General features: G+C 49.3%; 1 protein-coding gene across 1 annotated transcript in view; it reads left to right on the forward strand.

Moving 5' to 3' along the window:
• Positions 1 to 21,273, forward strand: part of EEPD1 (endonuclease/exonuclease/phosphatase family domain containing 1) — a 112,882-nt gene that overhangs the window by 81,999 nt on the left and 9,610 nt on the right. The window contains exons 4-6 of the mRNA XM_045564561.1: positions 13,651 to 13,761; positions 17,225 to 17,359; positions 19,621 to 19,759. Coding sequence (XP_045420517.1) covers positions 13,651 to 13,761; positions 17,225 to 17,359; positions 19,621 to 19,759 — 385 coding nt within the window. The remainder of the gene's footprint in view (positions 1 to 13,650; positions 13,762 to 17,224; positions 17,360 to 19,620; positions 19,760 to 21,273) is intronic.

A 21,273-nucleotide genomic window follows, 5' to 3' on the forward strand; every position in this document is an offset into this window, starting at 1 on the left:
TTCCTACTTCTCCCATTAGCACAAAAAAATTGAGAGCCAGTGAGTGTCAGGACATCCTCCAAACTGAGAGTGCTATTTCATGAACAGCACCTGTAGTTCTGACTGCAGTGAAGTGTCTGGGAGTGAAAAATTGCAGTTCTCTTCATCCTTTGCTGCCCACGCAGTAAGGAACAATCAAATCTATGCGGTCTGCAAATCCATGTGAAATAAAATAGGAAATATGCGGACTTTAAAGATTAGGATTTGGCATAATGCAAATCAAAATAAAATGTCATGAGTCACTGGTATGTTCACCCACAGCTTTGAAGTCTTTATGACCATGGCTGCTGAGGAAGGCAGGCTGCATAAACACCATTTAGAATAGCTGAAGGCCGGCGTTTCATAAGAAAAATGGCAACAAGAGCAATTTCCCTGAGGGTCCATAAGTTCTAATTCTGTTTAATGTGGAAGTTCCTAAGTACCTCTGGATTCTTCATAGAAATATGCATGGGAGGTTCGGGGAGCCTGACAGTCTAGAGCCAATCTAAGAGAGAACCAGCCTGCAGTGTTTACAGGCAGACTGAGAAAATGTGTCCCCAGGACTTAAAAAATATGTGGGTGTTCATGTAAGAGGGTAGGAGTTGGAGCTAATGTAAACTGCCGGCTTTGTTCTAGTCCATTTGAATTTAAGTACCTAAATAAGTATTAACCCTGCCTTTTGTGTCAGCTTTCTCTCTTTTCCATCTTCCTTTCCCCATCCTTACCCTTTTTGTTTCCATATATGACTTCTGACATCTCAGGGGTAAAAATGCTCTTACTAATCAGTTGTATTGTGGGGTGGTTTGTTTGGACTTGGAGACAGTCTCCTCTCTGTCTTACCCATTCTTTGAGCCTGTTCCCCCGGAAACATCAAAGAAGGAAGAAGACAGTAGGAGGGAAGAGCTGAGGTTGGTTAAATCAACATGGTTTTTCTTAGGAAATAAGTTATCATCATCTTACAAGCTGGGGGCAGATGCTTTTTGTTTTTTTTAAAAGTTAAATGTTGTAACATACGTGGTTGACATTTCCTGGAGAATTCTGGGTTCAGCATTTCAGTAGGAAGTACCAGCTGAAACTCTAGGTTCTCAACCTTCATCACTGACATGTGCCTTAGGTGATGTAAAACCTTGGAATCCATGTTCACCGCCAACCATGGCGTGGCCATCCCGGTGTATCTGCTCTGACGTTTGGGTTGTTTTCCTCTGCCTGCAACCTCCCCAGGCTCTCCTGAAATAGCCACAAAATCCTCACACTCGTTGCTATTTTCAGACCTGCTTCCACTTAGAATAATTAGTTTCAATCATTACTCACAAATTTAGTGCCCAATCTGGAAAGAAGTACTTACTTTATTTGCCCTAAAACTGTCTTTTTTTGAGCTTCAAAGAGCTAGTATTCCAAGAATTACTGGGCTGGGAGCTTCTCTCCTGCGTGCTCAGTAGCCATGCGTGGAGAGAACTCTTAAGTCCTCCCTGTCTAGAGGTGGCCTGCCCAGGCCCCAGGGTGGGCACTGACCTCCCGTCTCCCCCTGACCGAGGACTCCACAAGGACGGCCAACTTGACAGCTGTGGCTGAGAACAGCATGCTAAGTCCCCAGTGTTTGTTAAATGAAAGAGCACTTCCTCTGCTTTGCCTTCAACATCTAACCCATCACCCAAGTCCCTTTCTTAAATTATTGAGGTATAATTCCCATAACATAAAATTAGTCATTAACCGTTTTAAAGTGAACAATTCAGTGGCATTTAGTGTAGTCACTATGTGTGGAACCGTTACCTCTGTCTAGTTCCAAGACATTTTCATCATCTAAAGAGGAAACGTCGTATCTATTAAGCAGACACTCCCCATTCCGCTCTCCCCCAGCCCCTGGCAACTGCCGATCTGTATTCTGTCCGAAATGGGATTTACTTGCTCTGGATGTTTTGTGCAAATGGAATCTTACAGTAGGTGGCCTTTTGTGCCTAGCTTCTTTCACTTAGTGTAATGTTTTCAAGGTTCATCCATGCTGGAGCATGTATCAGTACTTCATTTCTTTTTTAGGAATGAATAATATTTTATGGACATACTATGTTTTATCTGTTCTTCTGCTGTTTCAATCTTCGTCTTTTGGCTATTGAAAATAGTGCTGCCGTCTGCGACCATACCACCCTGAACGTGCCCGATCTCGTCTGATCTCTGAAGCTAAGCAGGGTCGGGCCTGGTTAGTACTTGGATGGGAGAATAGTGCTGCCATAAACATTCATGTACCATAGTTGTTTGAATACCTTTCTCACTCACTTCTTTTGGACCAAGTCACATGAACTCCTAATTATCTCTCAAGTTTGCCCTCTCTTCTCCCCCTAGTCAAGCTACCCCCATCTCTTACTGCACCACCCACCTGGTATTTTGGTGACCACCTGACCCTCTCCCAGCCTGTACTCTATACTGCAGCCTATAGCCTTTTCAAAATGTGGGTCCCCTGCACACGCCTTGCAGCAATCCTAGGATAAGGGACAAGCTTCTTTCAGGGAATGTGGGGACCTGCATGGCCAGGCCCCTCTGTACTGTAGCCACACTGGCCCCACTGTCGTGCAAACTCTCTGCTTTGTCCCACCACAGGCCCTTTTTTTTTTCTTCTTTTCTTTTTGAGACAGAGTTTCACTCTGTTGCCCGGGCTAGAGTGCCATGGCGTCAGCCTAGCTCACAGCAACCTCAAACTCCTGGGCTCAAGCAATCCTCCTGCCTCAGCCTCCCGAGTAGCTGGGACTACAGGCATGTGCCACCATGCCCGGCTAATTTTTTCTATATATATTTTTAGTTGGCCAGATAATTTCTTTCTATTTTTTTTAGTAGAGACAGGGTCTCGCTCTTGCTCAGGCTGGTCTTGAACTCCTGAACTCAAATGATCTGCCTGCCTAGGCCTCCCAGAGTGCTAGGATTACAGGCATGAGCCACCGCGCCCGTCTTCCACCACAGGCCCTTTGCACATGCTATCTCGCTGCCTGAAATGCTCTCCCTTCCTGTTGGCCTAATTAACTCCTCTTATCCTTGTGTTCTGAACTCAAGCACCACCTTTTTGGGGAAGCTTTCCCGGGTGAAGTCAGATCCCCTTCCCCAACCCCACCACCATCCTGGATGCACACAGGCTCCTGAACCACTTCTGTGTGGCACAGGTCCCAGCTGTAGTTTTATACATGGGTGATTATTTGATTAATAACTGTGTGCCTCCATCTCCACCCCCATGCCTTCAACCCAAGACTGTAAGCTTGGGTTGGGCGAAGGACCACTATAGCTCCAGAACTGCTATGGACTGAATGTCTGTGTCCCCCCAGACTTCATATACTGAAGTCCTGATCCCCAATGTGATGGTATTTGGAGACGCTGGGCCTGTGGGCAGTACTTAGGTCATGAGAGTGCAGCCTTCATCAATGAGATTAGTGCCCTTATAAGAAGAGACTTGAGAGAGATGGTCTGGCTCTCTCTGTGCCATGTGAAGACACAGGAGGAAGGCGGCATCTGCAGACCAGGAAGTGGACCCTCACCAGGAAAAGAATCGGATGGAACCTTGATTTAGACTTCTCGGCTGCAGAACTGTGAGAATTAAATGTTTATTGTTTGAGCAACCCAGTCTATGGTATTTGTTCTACCAACCCAAACTAAGGCAAGAACCTAGCCCAGGGTGGCCACCTAGTTGGTGCTACTCAATTTTTATTGAATGGTTGGATGAATCCATTCTCCACCTCATGAGAGAATATTGGCAACCACAGTTTCCCGTCCCTCTCCATATCTGCTGTGCTTTATTTTAGGGGGCCCTACCTCCCAGCATGCAGTGTCCTAGCTCCTGGCTGCACCACTGCTCTTGCCTACTTCCTCAGCTGGTGTATTTTGGAAATTGTGTGAATGTTGAAGGCAAGATCTGTCTCTCTGTGGTCTAGGAGGGAGGGAGCTGCCCCAGTCTAATAACTGGGAGAACACGCAGAGAGACTTGCTGGGTCCCAGGCCTGTGCTGCCTGTTTTAGAAATAGCAAACTCATAGAGCAGGAATGATTCTTTTCCGCTTGTTACAGATGGGGAAACTGAGGCACAGACCAGGTGAGTCATTTGCCCAAAGTCAAAACTCTTGGTAAGTGGGAGATCCACAGTTTAAATCCAGGCAGCCTTTCTCTTGAGTCTGTGTTCCTAACGTCACTATTAAATAATGAATGGACCCCACTTAAGCATTCAGAATGTGGAAGGACTCTTCTCCATAGAAGAGAAATCCGTGTGATAGCAGTGGTGTTTGCTGCTGGAGTCTGGGTGGGCTTGTTTAAAGCACCAGAGTGGACAGTAGACATTCCCACCGGTTCTGGCTTGGCAATTCCACAGTCCTTTTAAACACAGAGAGACCAAAGTACTCAGCTTGCTTGGGGCTTCACACACACCTGAGTGTCCTAACAAATACAGGTTGACATCAGGACACGTTCTCTAAAGAGCCATTTTATTATGACCAAAGCTAGAGGGAAAAAATTAAGGTGAGGATTATCTATCTTTAGATAAAAGAAACTAAGCCATTTATGAAGACCCTCCCCTGTTCTGTCAGCCAGAGATTAAAAAGAGTCAAGCCAGGCATGGGGGTGTGTGCCTGTAATCCCAGCTACTCGGGAGGACAGCTTGAGCCCAGAAGCTGGGGACCAGCCTGGACAACATAGTGAGACCTTGTCTCATAAAAAAAAAAAGAAAAGAAAAAAAGAGTCATGTCCTTTCTGATCATACATTTCAGGGGGTTAATGTCCTTGGCCATTCACTGTCTAGGTCCCTAGACCCAGACAGGGCATCACCTGTGTATCACAGGTACATATATTAAAACAAAACACAACAAAAACAAACTCCTGATTTACTTTTGAAACAAAGACATTATAATTTGAAGCTCTAAGTTAGGATTTTTTTAACATGTAGATGAAAATCATTTTGAGCATGTGAGGCCATACATAATGGGTGAGATTTTATTGCTACCTTAGGATGTTTATAGTAAAATAAAATGAATCTTAAAAAGGTAGACATTCCTTCCAACCAACAAAACCTTCACCACCAAGGGGATGGCGTGCTATACAATGGCATGTTAGACGGCCCATGAAGCGATTTTTGAAGTTTGTAATAATATGATGCAGTATAAGTGGGAAAAGCAGAACACACAAGTGTGTGTACGTGTCTATATGAATAGACAGATAAACTATATTGATAAAATGCTTGGGAAACAGCCTAGAAGAAGTTCCACCAAAATGATTAGCTGTGGTGGTCTTTGAACAATGTTATTAATATTAATTTTTTCTCTTTCTTTTCATTATAAATTATCCTGAGCTTGTGTTTATTTATAGCAGGACATAAGCCTCAATTTAAAGAGAAAGAAAGAAAGCCCACAGAGTTACTCTCAAAGTCTTAGCTCCCATCTAGGATTAAGAGTCTTAGCATCCAAAGACCTTTGGAGAAGAAAAGAACCTTGGAAACATTCCTAAAGGGCGAAATAAGTGATGAGCGTGACGCTGACGATGATGGGGACAGCGTGGAGTGGAGAGTCCCTCCGCAGTGCTTTTGTGCCCCCTGCGTCTCCCTTCCTGGTCCTGACTTGACTTCAATCTCCACCAACTCTCCAACTCCTTCTTGCACTCACTTTTACAGTTGCCCTTGCAAAAAAATGTTTTAATTGCCCTTGAAAGGTTTGTTTGTTTGTTTTGTTTTTGATGTGCCCTTCACTTATGTTTACCCGTCTTGTTCAGGAACCATGTGATTGGTACTTTCAGGCCCACGTGAAGACTAAGAGAACCAGCAGTGTGACAGGAGTGCGTGTGGGTGTCACTTCCCTCGGTTCTGTAAAAGCAACTAATAATTAGCTGGTTGTGGGGGCTGAGCAAATGTCTGTTTGTTTGCTTTTGTCTTCCTCTGCGTGGTGAGAATGTTTAAACAAGGATGGATGGTCATCCGCCATTCTTTGCTGGCCCCCAGGGGAGAAGCATGTGAGCAGCTGCCCTAGAAGTGGCGCTTGGTGACCCAGGAGCTGGAAGCCCATTGCTACTCTTGACAAAGAAGGGTGGGGCCTGAGCTTTTGGAGCAGGGCTCCCTGAGAGGCTCTGAATGCCCAGCAGCATGGCATGGGCGTGGCCTGCCAGTCCCCAGCCCCTCCTGGGAGGAAGGCAGGCTGATGGCCGACCTCCCTGTGAGCTGCTCATCGAGGCCTGTGTGACCCCAGGCATCAGTGATGAAACTGACCTCAGTAGGGTGGTGGCTGTGCGGATTTGAGTTCCAGAGAACTCGGAAGCTGGAAGGTGTGTGGTGTACACACCCATCTCCTGGGTCAGTTGGTCTAGTTTGTGTTTTCTGAGTGTGTTAGAGTCGGCCACACCTGGGTTTTCATCCTGCCTGGCCCACTCCCTGGCAGTGAGGAACACAGCCGTGTTACTTTTCTGAACCCCAGTTTCCTCGAGTGTCAAATGGGAGTATTATTACCTGCCTGGCGGGGTTGTCATGAGGACTGAATGTGACCATTGTGGGAAGTGCCTGCCACATACCTGGCACTTAGTAAACATTGGTTCCCTTTCCCTCCCATGCCTCCTCCTGGCTCTGTGTTTTACAGGATCTAGAAGCTAACCTGGTTGTAAGTCGTTGGCCACCTGTGTCTTACCACTGCTGGATTTACCCAAAGTAGCCTTTTAGGATTACTACCTGCTAGAAGGAAGCTCTTATCACAGAAAGTTCAGCAAGGGGTCTTTAGGGGGACTGGGGGACGGACGAGGAAAGCTAACGCCATTTTTAGAAGGGTGGACCTCTTATTTGGGGGAACTAAGCCTTTGGAAAAGGAACCCAAGGTCCTGTTCATGGCGTCAGCTTCTCCATGGAGTTCACACAGCAATTATCACAGAGAAGGAGGGAGAAAGGAGTTTTAATGTTCATGAGAGTCTTCTATTTCCCCTCCCGGTTGTACACTCACACCCCCCACCTTTACTGGTCTCCCTCCTCTCCTCCCGGAGTTCTAGAATCACACAGTTTTAGAACTGGAGGGACCCTTGGGGGGGTCATCTTCTCTCATCCCTTCACTTTACACACGGGGAGACTGAGGCCCAAAGATGCTCAGTGACATGTGTGAGATCCCAGAGCTCTTCCGGGCTCCTCTCCGTCCAGCGCATAAAGGTGGCCCTGTGAGGAAACCCTCGGAGCTGTGAGGACATAGCCCGGTTCTTTTGGTATCGGAAAGGGACAGTTGCTTACTGAGCCTCTGAGCTGCAAAGGGAATGCCCTCCTTCTCCTCCCTCCTCAGGCTCCTGGGCGTGAGGGAGAAATGGATTCAGTGCTGTGTGAGGCTCCAGAGTGGCACATTGTCCTCTGCACCACCTTGGGCCTGTAACCCTGGGATGTGCACCTGCTTTTGCCTTGGCACAATGGTGGCTGCACCTCGTCCTTGCTCTGTGGGAAGGGCATAAGCCGAGGAGCAATCTCCTCCTCTCCCATAAAGACTGAGGGAGAGCGGAGGTTGAAACCCTCTTTGCTGTTGCTTTATGTCCGTACTGCATCCTGGGTGCCAGCCCATCTCTGCCCGAACAGCCTCTGATAACCATGCAGGCACTGAGATTTCTACCCTGTCGGCCATGTGGCCTTTCAAAATACCAACATCTTGATATTTTAAATATCCTAGAAAAACTTTGTAATAGGCTTATTGGTTATATTTAGAAGGCCAAACATGGTTAATATTTAGTTTACACTTAGATGTAATTTGGCTTTTGCGTTGCTCAGTTTTCTTGCAGAGGACATTGACATTTTTTAATGACCCTAACCGTTGCTTGGTTTCACCCTCCGTGCGATTATTTACAGATATCTGCAGGTGTCCTGGTTTCTAATATTGGCGGTAATATTCCCCAAGTGCTTGAAGATCCTGGCAAGGATGAGCCTTTGCTTACCTTCAACATTTCTAAAAATGTTGTCTCTGTCCTTTGCCCTGTTTCCTGTTGTATTCAAATGAGAATTCCCTCTCTTGACCCTGCATGACCTATGATGGGGCTTCATTCCCCTTTGGTGGCAGTTTATCTTTTTAAGGAGAACTCACCTGTGCTTCTTCATCCACCAAAATAGATTGCATTTTCAATCACCGCCACTGAGAGCACAGAGGAAATCGGTCGTTACCACGTGGAAAACTCATTGTCCAAGGGAAGTCACGTCCAGAGTCAGGAAAGCAAGTGAAACACCCGACTTTGCGAAGCCAAAGCAGCTTCATCTGGAAATTTGACCCAGAGTGTTCAAAGCGAAAACAGGTCCTCCCCACCCATCCAGGAAGCAGGATGCAGGATGCAGACGGCCATTTGTAGTTCACTTTAAAATGCCTGCCAGTCCACTTGGTGTTCTGTCTGCAGCTAACTGTGTGGGCACCGCTGGCAACACGGCTTTATAAACTGCTCACAGAGCCCCGGGTTCTGCTTTAACTTCACTGCAGGGCGGGGAACCAAAGGACCTCTGAGCTTGTGGGTAGCCAGACAGGCCACCAGGTGAAGTTGGAACGCCTTTATTATTTTTATTTCCCAGTCAGTACCAGATGATTTGAGGAATATTCATTTCAGAAAAAGGAAGGGGTCAAAGCAAGGGAAAAAGTCCAAAGATCCACAGGCAAAAATTGGTTGGTTTCAAGCCCTGGAACCCTTTGTCACTGCAGAGATAAGCAGAAACAGCTGACCCAGGACAGACCCGAGATGCAGCACACCCTAAGGTCACAGCCAGGCAGCTGTGTCTTCTAGGACTTGGCATTTCCAGATGCCAGCACCTTGGGCACCTTGTAGATTAGAGGTAAAATGTCTGACTTGGAGGCCCCTTGTTGCTGAGCCCAAGGCGGGTGGCATTGATCAAATCTCCTCTCCCTTGTGACCAGCTGGCTGTGTGTGCTAAGCAGTGGTGACTTCACCCGTCCAACCTGATGCTAGAAAAAGAAGTGGAGCCCATGGTAGTTCTTGTAACTTCCTCTGGGAGGGAAAAGCCATAGATGGGATCCCAGGGGGGATCTCTTGATTCATTCATTCAGCAAATACCTTACCTGTAGCAGGTAGTAATTACCCACCACATTATCTCACGGGGTATCTATTAAAAGATCCACAAGAGAGGCTTCCAAGGTGTGGGCTGGGAGAGCTAACATGGTATTTGTTTGTTTTGAATAATAAAAGTTGTCTTTCCAGACCCCAGGTATTAAAACCAGGAAGGCTGGTTAAATTTTATCGGTAATTGTCTAACCTCCTTTGAGCTTCTCAAACTTCAGTTTGGAATTGCTTGGGGAACTTGTTAGGATTACAGACCTTGGCCCTAACCTCAGAGATTCTGACTCAGGCAGGGATGGGGTCCACTAATCATTGGTTTTAAAAATAAGAACCAGTGTAATTCTGATGGAGGCAGGTGAACTAGCCACTGGGGTTTTAGAAACCCAGGTGGGGGTAGAGTGGCTGTATTTGGGGGCCGCAGATCAGAATAACCTGGGAAATACACGCCTTCCCCCTTCCATTCCCACCCATTCTGCCCTGGTGAGCCACTTTTACTTATGAGAGCATTATTTCTTTCTCCTATGGGTGAAGCAGAAAATTTGAGAAGGAGCTGCTTTAAATAAAACAATGGAAGGCAGAGTTCAGGTTGAGGGCTCTCAGAGAATGCTTTTGTTTTTCTTTGAAATTTTTGGGAGAAAGGATCTAAGGATTTGGTAAATGGGGGCCGGCCCCAATGCTTTAGAACCTGCCCGACTCCACCTGTTCCACATTCTTGGGACCAGGAGGCAGAGCACCAGGAGCCGACCCTGGCTCAGACCTCCTGCTGACACTTATCAGCCCTGTAATCTTGGGTTTAAATTCAAGCTTGGGCTTAACCTTTGTGTGCAGCACTTTGCTTATAAATAACTGGAATCTGCCTGCCTCCTGTGGACTGAGCTGGGGATAATAGAGATGGTGTATACAACAGCATCCACCTTGGTGCCGGTCAAAAGGAAGCCTCTAAAGTGGGCTTCTCAAAGCTGGAGGTGCTTGGAAATCACCCTGGGACCCTGTGAAAATGTAGACTCTGATGCAGCAGGTCTGGGGCAGGCCTGAGCATCTGCACTTCCAGCAGGCCCCCACGCGAGGTCGATGCTGCTGGTCCACGGACCACACTTTGAGTAGCAAGGGTCTGAAAGGTGCGCCCCTCCCTAGGTTTGCTGTGAACTGTTAGTGCAAGTGGTCAACTAACTTAACAAACTACAATTCTTTTTTCAGTCCTAGAAATCGGAGAAAATATCTACCTTTTACTTAACTCTGATCCTGAAAATTGGGGCGCTGAATGCTTTCAGCCATGAACACCCATCTCCCTGGTCTCTCAAATTATCATTGTTCCCAATAACAACTGCAGTATTGAAGAAGAGGGCAGAGCAAGGGGTGATCTGCTCTGTGGGCTGGGAGGGGTTACCAAGAGCAAGACTTCAGATGTGCAGGATAAAGGTGGTCCTTAGGGGTCAGGGATTCTGTGTCCATAGGGTGCCTAGAGCTTGCCTGTGACTGAAAGGTTTTTAAAAGAAAATAAAGAAAAATGAGAACGTCTCTCTGTCTTCCATGAAATCAACTTTAACTAAATGTCAGCATCTTCTGGAGGGGCTGTGAAAATGCAGAATGCTGGGCCACGCCCCCAGAGCCTTTATTTAAGTAGGTCTCAGGTGGGGCCTGAGAATTTGCATTTTGAGCAGATTCCTGGGTACTACTGAGGATTACAGTGTGACTAGCACAGAAGACGGTCTTTGAGAGCGTGAGGATGGAAATCGGCGCCGTCAGCCTGGGCTACCTCCTCACACTTCTGACCCCTCCCATCAAAGTGTCATTGCCAGGAAGGGGGGTGTCCAAGCTGGGTGCAGTTTGGGGCGTGAATGAGAGAGTCACCTATCCTTGCATATCTGAAGGTCCTCTTGAGGATGAGGAGAGATTAGACTTCTGGAAAAAGAGAACGATCCCAATGGCACAGCTGCCTGCAGACAGCGAATCACAGCACGGGTCCCCTGGGGCTGGGGCTCTCTCATCTACCTGTTTGGCTGACCACCTGGGGGAACTTTTTAAAAACAGAGCTTCCCGGGGTGCATCCTAAGAGATTCTGGTGAGCAGCTCAGTTTGGGAGGACAGCGAAGCACCATGTGGGCATTGGAGAGCCGCTCTCGTGTTTAATGATTCTTGGATTCAGCTCTAATGATCACTCAGCAAGTAAATGACTCCCTGGCAGGAAATTGGACCCTTCGTGAAGTACATTCGCTCGCTAGAACCCTAAAGTTCTAGTCGATAAATTCTGGCTACATTTTCTAAAGTGTTTTATCTCCCATCTGAGGATGGCTGCCCACCAGGAGCATCTGGCCAGGGGGATCCATCCGGGGCGAAGCCCACACCCCGCCCAGGAATAACACTGTCCACGGCCACTCTGCACTGGGCAGTGTTGAAAGTGGAACCAACAAAAGTTACTGAGAACCAAGTTCCAGAGAGAACACTTCCCAGACACACTCGGCAGCATAGAGTGTATCTGCGTGCAAAAAGTCAGGTTAAAATTTACGAAATTACTTAGGTAATAGTTCAAGGAGGAATTCCCCCTTCTGTTTGTCAGGCACAGATTTGAAAACTGTGGTCTTCTCTTGAGTTTCCTGGCTCACTGGCAAATGCTTGAGAGCGTCACTGGGCGCTGTGCTCTGGGCCAGGTGGGGGTTTATAAAGGTGACCCAGGTATAGTCCCTGTCCTTGTGGGGCCCACTGCCAGGGAAAGACAGAAACGTAAGTGACTAACTATAAAAGCAGCAGGACTCCTACAGTAGCCCGTATCTAAAGTAGTCCTCCCCACACTCTCCCTCCCTCGCCCGGTTTCGTTTTCTCCACGGCACGTGGCACTATCAGAATGACTGGCTGTACCTGCTTGTACCTGGTCTTCCCCCTTACGGAGTAAGCAACGTGAAGGCAAAGACCAGGCCTTTAGGCCCTGGCCTCTCCCAGCCATTGGATGTGGGCCGTCCCGAGGGGCATGAGGGCAGCTCTTTGCAGCTGGGGCGTGCCCGAGGGGGCTGCCGGCTAAAGGCTGTCTGCTCCCACCCTGCCATGATCCGGACAGATGCTTAGGGAGGACCTGGGCAGCCGCAGCGGCTCTCAAACCTTGGCATGTGTCACAGTCCCCTGGAGGGCTTGCTAAAACTCAGATGGTTGGGCCCACCCCAGAGTTTCTGATCCCATAGGTCTAGGATGGAGCCAGAGAATTTCCAATAAGTTCCCAGGTGATACTGAGGCTGCTGGTCCGTGGACCACACTTTGAGAACCATGGGGTGGTAGATGCATCAGCATGGCCAGGACGTTGTGCCTAGTGGGTAGATGCAGGGTGGCTCCAAAGACTGAGAAGCTTCTTTGAAGCTATGCCAGTGTCCCAGTGAGAGAGAAAGACTCCAAAACAGGCCCCAGCAGAGGTACTGGAGAACAGAAGGGGGGATCCAGACAGATGCGACAGTAGGTCAGTGGGGGATGGGAGGAGAGGGAGGAGTCAGAGCAGCCAGAAGGCTGGAAATGACATGGACTGGGACAGCCACGGGGTGGGGAAGGGGAAGAGCATGTTCCCTTTGGGACCTGCTGGCTTGAGGTGCTAAGGAGACCTGCAGATGGAGACGTTAAGGAGGCAGTTGGAAATACAGTTGAAAACTCAGGAGAAATCTGAGTGGTGGGTACAGATTCTGGGATCTTCCAGGCGGAGGCATGAGCTGACACAGTGGGGCCGAATAAGATTCACTAAGGGCAGCTCATTAAAGGGAAAGAGCGGTGGTGTGCTCAGAAGGAAGCCAAGGGGCCCTTGCTTGTAGGGGGGCAGAGAAAGAGACAGCTGGTGTGCCCCAAGGCACATGAAGGGACAAGTGGGCATTACTGGGCAGGGGCAGTACCAGATGTTGGAACATCTCAAAAACAGGGCCAGAATCTGACCAACTCTGGGGACTCCTTAGAAGAACCAACCCTAAGAGAGGGGTTGTGTTTGAGGCATGAGTTAGAGGAGCTGGTCCACATACTTCGAAGTCACAATGTTTATTTTGCCTTAATGATAGTCATTTTATGGCCATATTGGTGGAACTTGCGTAAGCTAAAAGAAGTACACATGCTGTGTACACGCGTGTGGGGTGTAGTAGCCACCCGCCACAGAAGAGAACCACGGTAGCAATGTAGTGGTCCAGGCTGAAGCTGGGGTCACTTTCTGCCCCTCTAAGCTGAGCCCCAGGGAGGAAAGTCAGCATGCATTCATTCATCTTTTTTCCTGTCTGGATTTGACCCTGATCCAGATCTTCCTGGTACCTGGAATTCACCGCTTTTACAGGGATGAAAAGGATTCTGACAATGTTTTTTAAAACCGTGTGTGCAAGAATGCTATAGAGAGAATCAATTTCTATGAACCAAGAGTCCTCAGTTGGGAATTGGGTGTTTCATACATGGACACTTCACTTCTTAATTTGTGGTGCTTGTGTAGTCATCTGGGCCTCAGCAAACCCTGGGGTTTGGCGATACAGGGATGAAGCTCAATAAGTCCCTGAATAAGGCCGATGGCTCAGAATCACACAGGCCCCAACTTCTCAGGCTGTTCCCAGCCAGGACGGCTGGAAGTGGAACCCACGCTGAGTATGTGACCTGTGCTCTATCTTTGCAGTTCTGCACGGAGCTCAACCAGCCCATCCTGCCCAACATCCGCAAGTGGAGGGGGCCCCGGGGATGCTGGAGAGCCGTCGCTGCTGAGAAGCCCTCGAGTCAGCTCCAGAAGGTGCCCTCATCTGCAAAACCTGGCCTTTCTCTGCATTTTATTTAAACATACTTTTTCCTCTAACCAAGGGCACTTAAAAATTTCTTTTGCCAATATCCTTGATGGATTTTTGCACTTCTGCCCAGTTTTTAAATCGTTGCCATTCATTTCTAAATGCCCTGGTTCTCGTTTCACGTTTAGATCAGGAATGGATTCCTGCCCAGACGGAAACGGGAGCTCAGGGTGTTGGGAGGAGAGGAGAAATCCTGTTCTGGGCCAAGGCAGCAAATGGGTATTTCTGTCCTTTGTCCTTATAATCCCTTTGCCACAGTTCTGTCCACTGCCAAGTTTGTGGAGAGCCCATTATTTGTGGACTGAAAACTTCACATTCACCTTGGGTCACACATACATGAAGTATTTGCTTTCAGTGGTAGAAAATATGCACATAGAAATGTTCTGTTGAAATTTTCAGCATATTGTTATTTTGAATTTTCTTTCATCAGTATCACCCATATGGATAAGGGCAAATCTCTGTATGTCTACATTTTCACTGTTACATATCATATTCAAGACCATTTTACTCACCATGGAATGTTTAATATCACTGGAGTTTTAGATTTTCAAAAGATTTCTGAAAAGTAATCATGAGTTGAAAAAAATATGTCATTATATAATTCTCCTATAAATTGAGATTTTTTTTAATTTTTAGTATATGTTTACTGTGCTTACAAACATACGTGAATTATACTTATATAACTGATATTTATAACGTGGGTGCTTAAATCACAAATGTGTCCTAGATACACTCTGTCACCCTAGGCTGGAGCACTGTGGTCGATCACAGCTCACTGCAGCCTTGAACCCCTGGGCTTAAATGATCCTCCTGCCTCAGCCTCCCTAGTAGCTGGGACTACAGATGCACACCACCATGCCCAGCTAATTTTTAATTTTTTTATGTTCTCAGGCTGGTCTCAAACTCCTGGCCTCAAACAATTCTCCCACCTCAGCCCCCCAGAGTGCAGGGATTATAGGCGTGAGCCACCATGCCCAGTCCACCTTGCTTTGTTAATAGCACTTTATATGTACGTAGGTGTCTAAGGGTTCAAAAGGCTTTTATTGTCCATTCAATACACTCTATTTATTCCTTCATCCGACAAGTTATTAATGAAAGATTAGTATGTACCAGGCTCTGTGTTCTGTGCCAGATACACGTTGGCAAGAAAAACAGACCCAGCTGTCCAGCCCTGCATGTTTTACTCTTTGTAAGAGCCCGTGAGAATCCCAGCCTGAGCCTGACCTGGCCCCTCCCTCAGGGAGGTCACAGCCTAACAGAGGGACAAGACAAGTCACCCTACTCCAGGTCAGGGTGTCAAAGCCATTGGAAAATAACATGAGGTTTGAGTTCCATCCAAACCATCTCTCTCAGCCTCAGTTCCTCCATCTGTAAAATGGGAGCAGTAGCTCTCCCTTAGCTCACAGGGCGGCTGTAGGAGTTAAAAAGGTAATGTGCATTGGAATTGTCAGTGACAGGGCAGCAGGCTGGCCGGGCTGCACTGGACTGAGAGCTCACGCCTGCCTCAGGCTGCGGCTGGGTCCAGGTCTGGCCAGTTGTTTCCATGGAGTATTGTGGGCCCGGCGTGGCCAAATCTCCCAGTTTCATTTTAGTGGGAAATTTCATGAATTTTAAACCCATGGACAGATAATCCAAAAATATTTTTCAAAACACTATGTGAATCAAACAAAATATATCTGCCAATCACGAACATTCGGGGTCTCTTCTCAGGACAAGCATGAGAACGTGGTGGCATCTGCTGCCATTTCTCCAATGCCTGAAATGATTGTGCTCAGGCACCTTCCATCCGGTTCCCTCTGTCCTCACATCATAGCTGGGGGCAGCTGAGAAAATGGAGACCTAGTAAGATGAAATGTCTTGCCCAAAAGTTACCCTTTTGCTATGGGAGGTGTGGCTTGGACGTGCGCCCCGTTCCCTCTGTCCAGCCGGAGAGTCTGTGCTGTTGGAGAGAAGGTGCCTCAGCCAGGGGGAGCAGGGCAGGCCCCCAGGAGGGGCGGGAAGCCAGCGGTGGAGAGTGTGGGGGCAGGCTGGGCCGCCTGAGGGGCAGTGCTGGACAGGAAGGCACACACCCACCGCAGCGTGGGGCACTGGGAGCCACTGAAGGAAGTTAGGCAGAAGGTGACCTGGGCCGTGCTTTAGCTGCACCGCAGCTGGGGAAATGGCAGCTGGGGAGATAAGCCCCCGGGGCCGCCAGAGCAGTCAGATTTACCTCACTTCACCTCTGAGGAAACTGAGGTTTAGAACAATCCGAGTGGCTCACCAGGGTCCCCCGGCTAAGTGACTCAGGTGGGACTGAGGTGCAGGTCTTCTAATTCTTAACCCAGTGCTGTCTCCCCAGTGGGCGGGCAAGGAGATAATGTTAAAATATAGAAATGCACAGCATGCAAAACACTGTTCCCCCCTCATTTCCTCCCTCCCGTAAAAACACGCCTGTCACGTGTGTGGCTTAGACCTGAGCTGACACTGGGGACTCAGTGACAGCCGCTCAGGAGGACGGTTGTGCAGAGTCACTTCCCCTCCTTTTGCAATGAGGAGGAGCGGTGATGAGCATCGCTGGGCTCTCGGGAGCCACGCTGACCGCTCCCGAGCAGGGGGCACTGAGGCAGTGCTCCTGTGGCCAGGGAGCCTCCCGAGGCCGGGCTGGGGTGGGAGAAGGGTGTCTTCTTCCCATGGGTGGCAGCAGTGCGCAGCAGGCAGATTCAGAGGGGCAGGGGTTTAGCACCAGGCCCAGGGACTCTGTCCCTCCGCCTGCCCTCACTGCCCCTAACCAGGCTTCAGGCCTCTGTGTGTGGCCCTGTCCACCCGCAGAGGGCCCTTGACCAGTTCCAAACCATTAGGACTATTAGCTCTGACCTCCACTCACCCAGCAGGTATCGATTGAGCTTCTCCCAGGTGCCAGGCACTGTTTTGTTGTAAGCAGCAGCTAATCAGTAACAAATGCTATCCCCTGGAGTCTTATTGTTCTTCTCAGCATTGCCATTTACAGCTGTGGGCTTTTAGGGACGTTACTTAACCTCTCTGAGCAGCAGTATCCTCATCTGGCAAATGAGGGTGTGAATTGCTGCCTCCTGTGATGTGACTGTGATTTGACTAGTCTGGGCTTCCCCCACCCCCTGCCCCCAGAAAGAGAAGAGCCCAAGTGCCCCCTGGCTGTATGTAAAGCTCTGGAATTGGCAATGTATGAAATTATTTGGGCAGGGAGTGGCAGGGGCCAGGGAAAAGCGGCTGTGGCTTTCGTAGTGTGCTTTTGGTTTAGAAACAGCCCCTGTGCGAGTGACCTTGGGACCCAGAGCAGAGCCTGCTGCCTGTCCTCCGTCTCTTCTGGCCTCTCCTGCCCGTTCCCCCGTGCTGGGCTGCACCATGCGGCGTTAGGACTCTGGTACCAAGACCCTGTCTCCCTCTCCACTGCAGGGCGCTGGGTACTCGGGATTCCTGTGGGACGTGGCGGCTGGTGTGGAGCTGAGAGATGCCACCTCCCAGGACAACTCGCCCAGCAACGGGCACGGGAGACCCACGGGCCCCAGCCCGTACCTCGCGAGGTTCAAGGTACCTACTTCTTTCTAAAAAGGAAAAAAAAAAAAGTCTCATTTAAAAAACCATAAGTGACAGAAGCCTCCTCTTTTTCCCTTGGTTTTATTCTCTCAGGGTTGGGTCTGCACCTGCTCCTGGGGCTTCCTTGGCAGGTGAGCTTGTCCCAGCCAGCAATGAAAGGGATTTTAAGGGACTCTGAACCCAGATAACTGTGACATCAGGGGAAGGCTTCTAAACCAGACACATACCCTGACACCACGGAGATTTTCTTTCAATCAGGGATTCCTAGACCCCACCCCACCTCCGACACAGAATTTCCGGGATGGGGCCCTGGACTGTCTGCCTTTCACAAGTGCCATCAGCGATTCTTAGCCCTCCTGGTGCTGGTTACCACGGCCTGGCGTGCGGCAGTGGCTGGATTCGAGGGCAGCAGAACTGCCCTTCTCCTCAGCTGCTCCCTTTATTACCAGGGGGACGGGACCCTCTAGGGGTAGTTTGGGTTTAGAGGGGATTCAGGAGGCACGCCAGGCTGTGGGCCAAGGACAGCCCCATCACTGGCATCACCCAAATGGGCGTCTCTGCCTCACCAGCACCTAGGAACAGCCAAGCAGGTCGACCTGATTCCCTCTGGGTGCCCTGGGGAAGTGTTGATGAACCGCAAAGTGGTCAAAAGCTGGGCAGCAGGAGGGCGGGGAAGCCAGGGGGCAAAACAGTTGGCTGAGCTGGCAGGCAGTGAACGCTGTCCCCGTAGCACTCAGTTATGAGATCACAGGTCAGGCAAGAGTGGCCCCTTGCCACAGAGCCCAGCCAGCCCATCACCCGCTGGGCACGTGAGACCCCTGCTTTCTCAGAGCAGTTCTTGGGGCTGAGAGTCTCCTCAAACCCCAACGGTTTATCTTTGGCAGTTGAGGGGGCTGGGCCAGCCCCTGTGCTGGGGGCCGCAAGGCCATGCACCACCTCACACTCGTAGCTGCAGAGTCGACGGTGGAGGGTGGGTGTGTGCATACACTGGGTATCTGTGTACCCAGTGGCGCCTCTCATACCCCTCTCTGCGGCAGTGGTGGGCTCTGCCTGCACACATATACCTGGGGGTTGTACCTGTGGTCCTAATGCGTAAGTCAGCCGGGTACCACCTTTAAAACCTCATAAGATCATACCGGGTCCCCTTGTTATGTCAAGTGACTGTTCTGGCTTTGGCCAAGCAGTGCTATGGCCAGAACCTGCCGGTGTCACTAAGAGGCAGGCTGTTTTCAATGGGCTAATGAGAAAATGCTGTCGTGGCATGAGGATTGGCTCAAACCCTCTAAATAAAGCAGTGGCCTGGACAGGCACTTGGCCCGTTGTACTTTCTGGCACATTCTAGGCCAGGCTGGTGGTAAGGTACAGAGATGTGGCTTATCTCTTCCGGGAGTGTGTCCCTCTCCCGGCCTTAAGGTGATTTCTCCTGTGCTCAGAGCCGCAGCTGCAGAGCTCTCAGTCCTGGGTGGTGGTGAAAGCAAGCTGGGGCCACATCCAGAAGATGAGACTGGCATCCTCCACTTCCTGGGGCCTCCCCCTACACCCCTTCCCTTCCTGGAAGTGTTTATGTTGGTTACCATGACAAACGGAAGGGCAGGATTGCCAAAGCCTGTGCAGCTGAGCAGTGCTGCCATGCCCAGGGGACAGACTCTGACCTCATGTTTCCGTGCCCGCATGCCACAGGACCTGCCCTTGGGGATGCAGGACTGGGCCGTGTCCTGGGCCACCGGATTCTGCAAGCCTGTGGTTTGGACATGTTTGGAATCAGATTAAAGTGAGCATCAGGGCATAGCGGGCCCCAGAGGGAAGAGAACACAGATGGGAGTGTGTGGGCTGTTTATGGAGGGGAGGAGGATCCCGGCAGTGGGTCCCGGCAGGAGACCTCAGCTGGCCTGTGGGGCCAAGAGCCCCAAATCTTTGATAACAACCAGCTGCCAGAGCCACCTCTTTATATATGATTGCTTAGAAGGAAAAAAAAAACCATTAGAACATTCCAGATACACCTAATTTTTTAGGCCCTAAGGAAGAGGACGGGTAGGATGTTGGACTGGTAGGAAAAAATAGGTCTTATACCTGCAGATGCCTGGGAAAAATCTAAGCTGAGGTACTTTGCATTATTCCCCGGGGCTGTGAGCGAGCCTTGTTTTTGTTTACCATTGCCAACTGTGTGTGTGAAGCTATTTATGGGTCGGTTGTAACGGATACAGGAAATATGAGCATCTAAGCCTTTCCCTGTTGCTTTGTTTCCTGCTGCCCAGGTGGGAAGTAATGACTTGACCCTTGTTAACCTTCACCTGGCCGCCCTGACCCTGCCAGGGGCTGAGAATCCATGCAAGAACCACAGTGACGGCCACCGGGGGGCGAGCTTCGCACAGACCCTACAGGAAACCCTGAAAGGTAGGCAATTGCCTTTCTCCGTGGGTCGGCCACACTCCTGCAGGGCAGGCACCGGCCCCTTTTCCAGACCATCTCCCTGGTCACTCAGACTGCCTGTTTGTCAGCAAGGCAGGTCATGGGTACAGGGGACAGTCAAACCCCCTGCATCTCATGGAGCCTAGCTGACCCCCTGCAGGGGCACATCTTTGTCTCTGTGAGCCTAGCATGTGGGTTCCCAAATGTCAGCTTTGTAGCTTCTCAGCCTGTCTTGGATGGGAATAATGAAGGACGGAAGTATAAGTCATGACACCCTTCCCCCGAGAAAGCTCATCCTGGGCCTGGCTGCTGTGGGTGCCGCTCTGGGGATGACACATACAGATTCATGTGTGCTTTTGTGAAACAGTGACAGGAGGTGACAAAGGGAAGTGATGAATTCCTGATTATTGGTGAATTGAAATTTTCTTCCTGGTGGGATGCAGGTCACGTTAAAAGAGCCTTGAACCTGTCAGAAAAGCTTTATTTAATCTTGTGGACTTCAGGCAAGTCCAAAGCACTTCAAGGCCCCATCTGATGGGGGAACGGACAGTACTTACTCACAGGAGTACCCAGAGGGCTAAGTAACAAGCACTTAGTAGAGACTCTGGGTCCTTGAGTTGACTCTAAAATACCAGAAGAGTTAAGAGAACCCTGAAAAGAGCAGAACTCCAGGAGAAAGATGGGTGCTTGGTTTTTCAGGCTCTGCCCTGGTAAATACAGAGGGTTTTCTGTGCTTGGCTTCCCAGAAGGAAAAATTGACAAGGCTGTAAAGGCTGTGATCTTTTCAGCTTGGCTTGATTTTTTTTTCAGAACACCAACCTTCTCTAGGTTAGAGTTTGCAGCTGGAGGCCTAGAATTCTCCTCTATATTCTGAGTCTTGCCCCGTATTCCCCAGCTTTCTAAGACTTTTCCTTGTTAGATTGGCCCCTCCTGATGGGTGATTCATGAAGATTCGGCTGCAAAAATATTTCAGTCAACTACAAGCTTACGTTTAAGAAGATTTTTTTTATTGTGGTAAAATATACGTAACATAAAATTTACCATTTAAATCATTAAGTGTTCAGTTCAGTGGCATTGAGTGCATTCACGCTGTTGCACAACCATCCTGCCGTGCGTCTCCAGTTTCCCACACTGAAACTCTGCACCCATTAAACACTAACTCCCCACAGCCCCACCCCACAGCCCCTGGCACCCACCGTTCTACTCTGGGACCCCATATAAGTGGAATTATATGATATTCGTCTTTTTATGTCTGGCTTATTTCACTTAGCGCAATGTCTTCAAGCTTCATCCATGTTGTAGCATATGTCAGGATTTCCCTCCTTATTGAGGCCGGATAATATTCTGTTGTATATACACACACTCCATTGTGTTGTTTATCCATTCATCCATTGGGGGGCACTTGGGTGGCTTCCACCTTTGGGCTACTGTCAATAATGCTGCTATGAACATTGGGGTGCAAGCTTCTGTTTTGAACCAGGACATGTTCTGACCGGTGC

This window comes from Lemur catta, chromosome 11 (genome assembly GCF_020740605.2).
Source record: "Lemur catta isolate mLemCat1 chromosome 11, mLemCat1.pri, whole genome shotgun sequence".
Lineage (NCBI taxonomy): Eukaryota > Metazoa > Chordata > Mammalia > Primates > Lemuridae > Lemur > Lemur catta.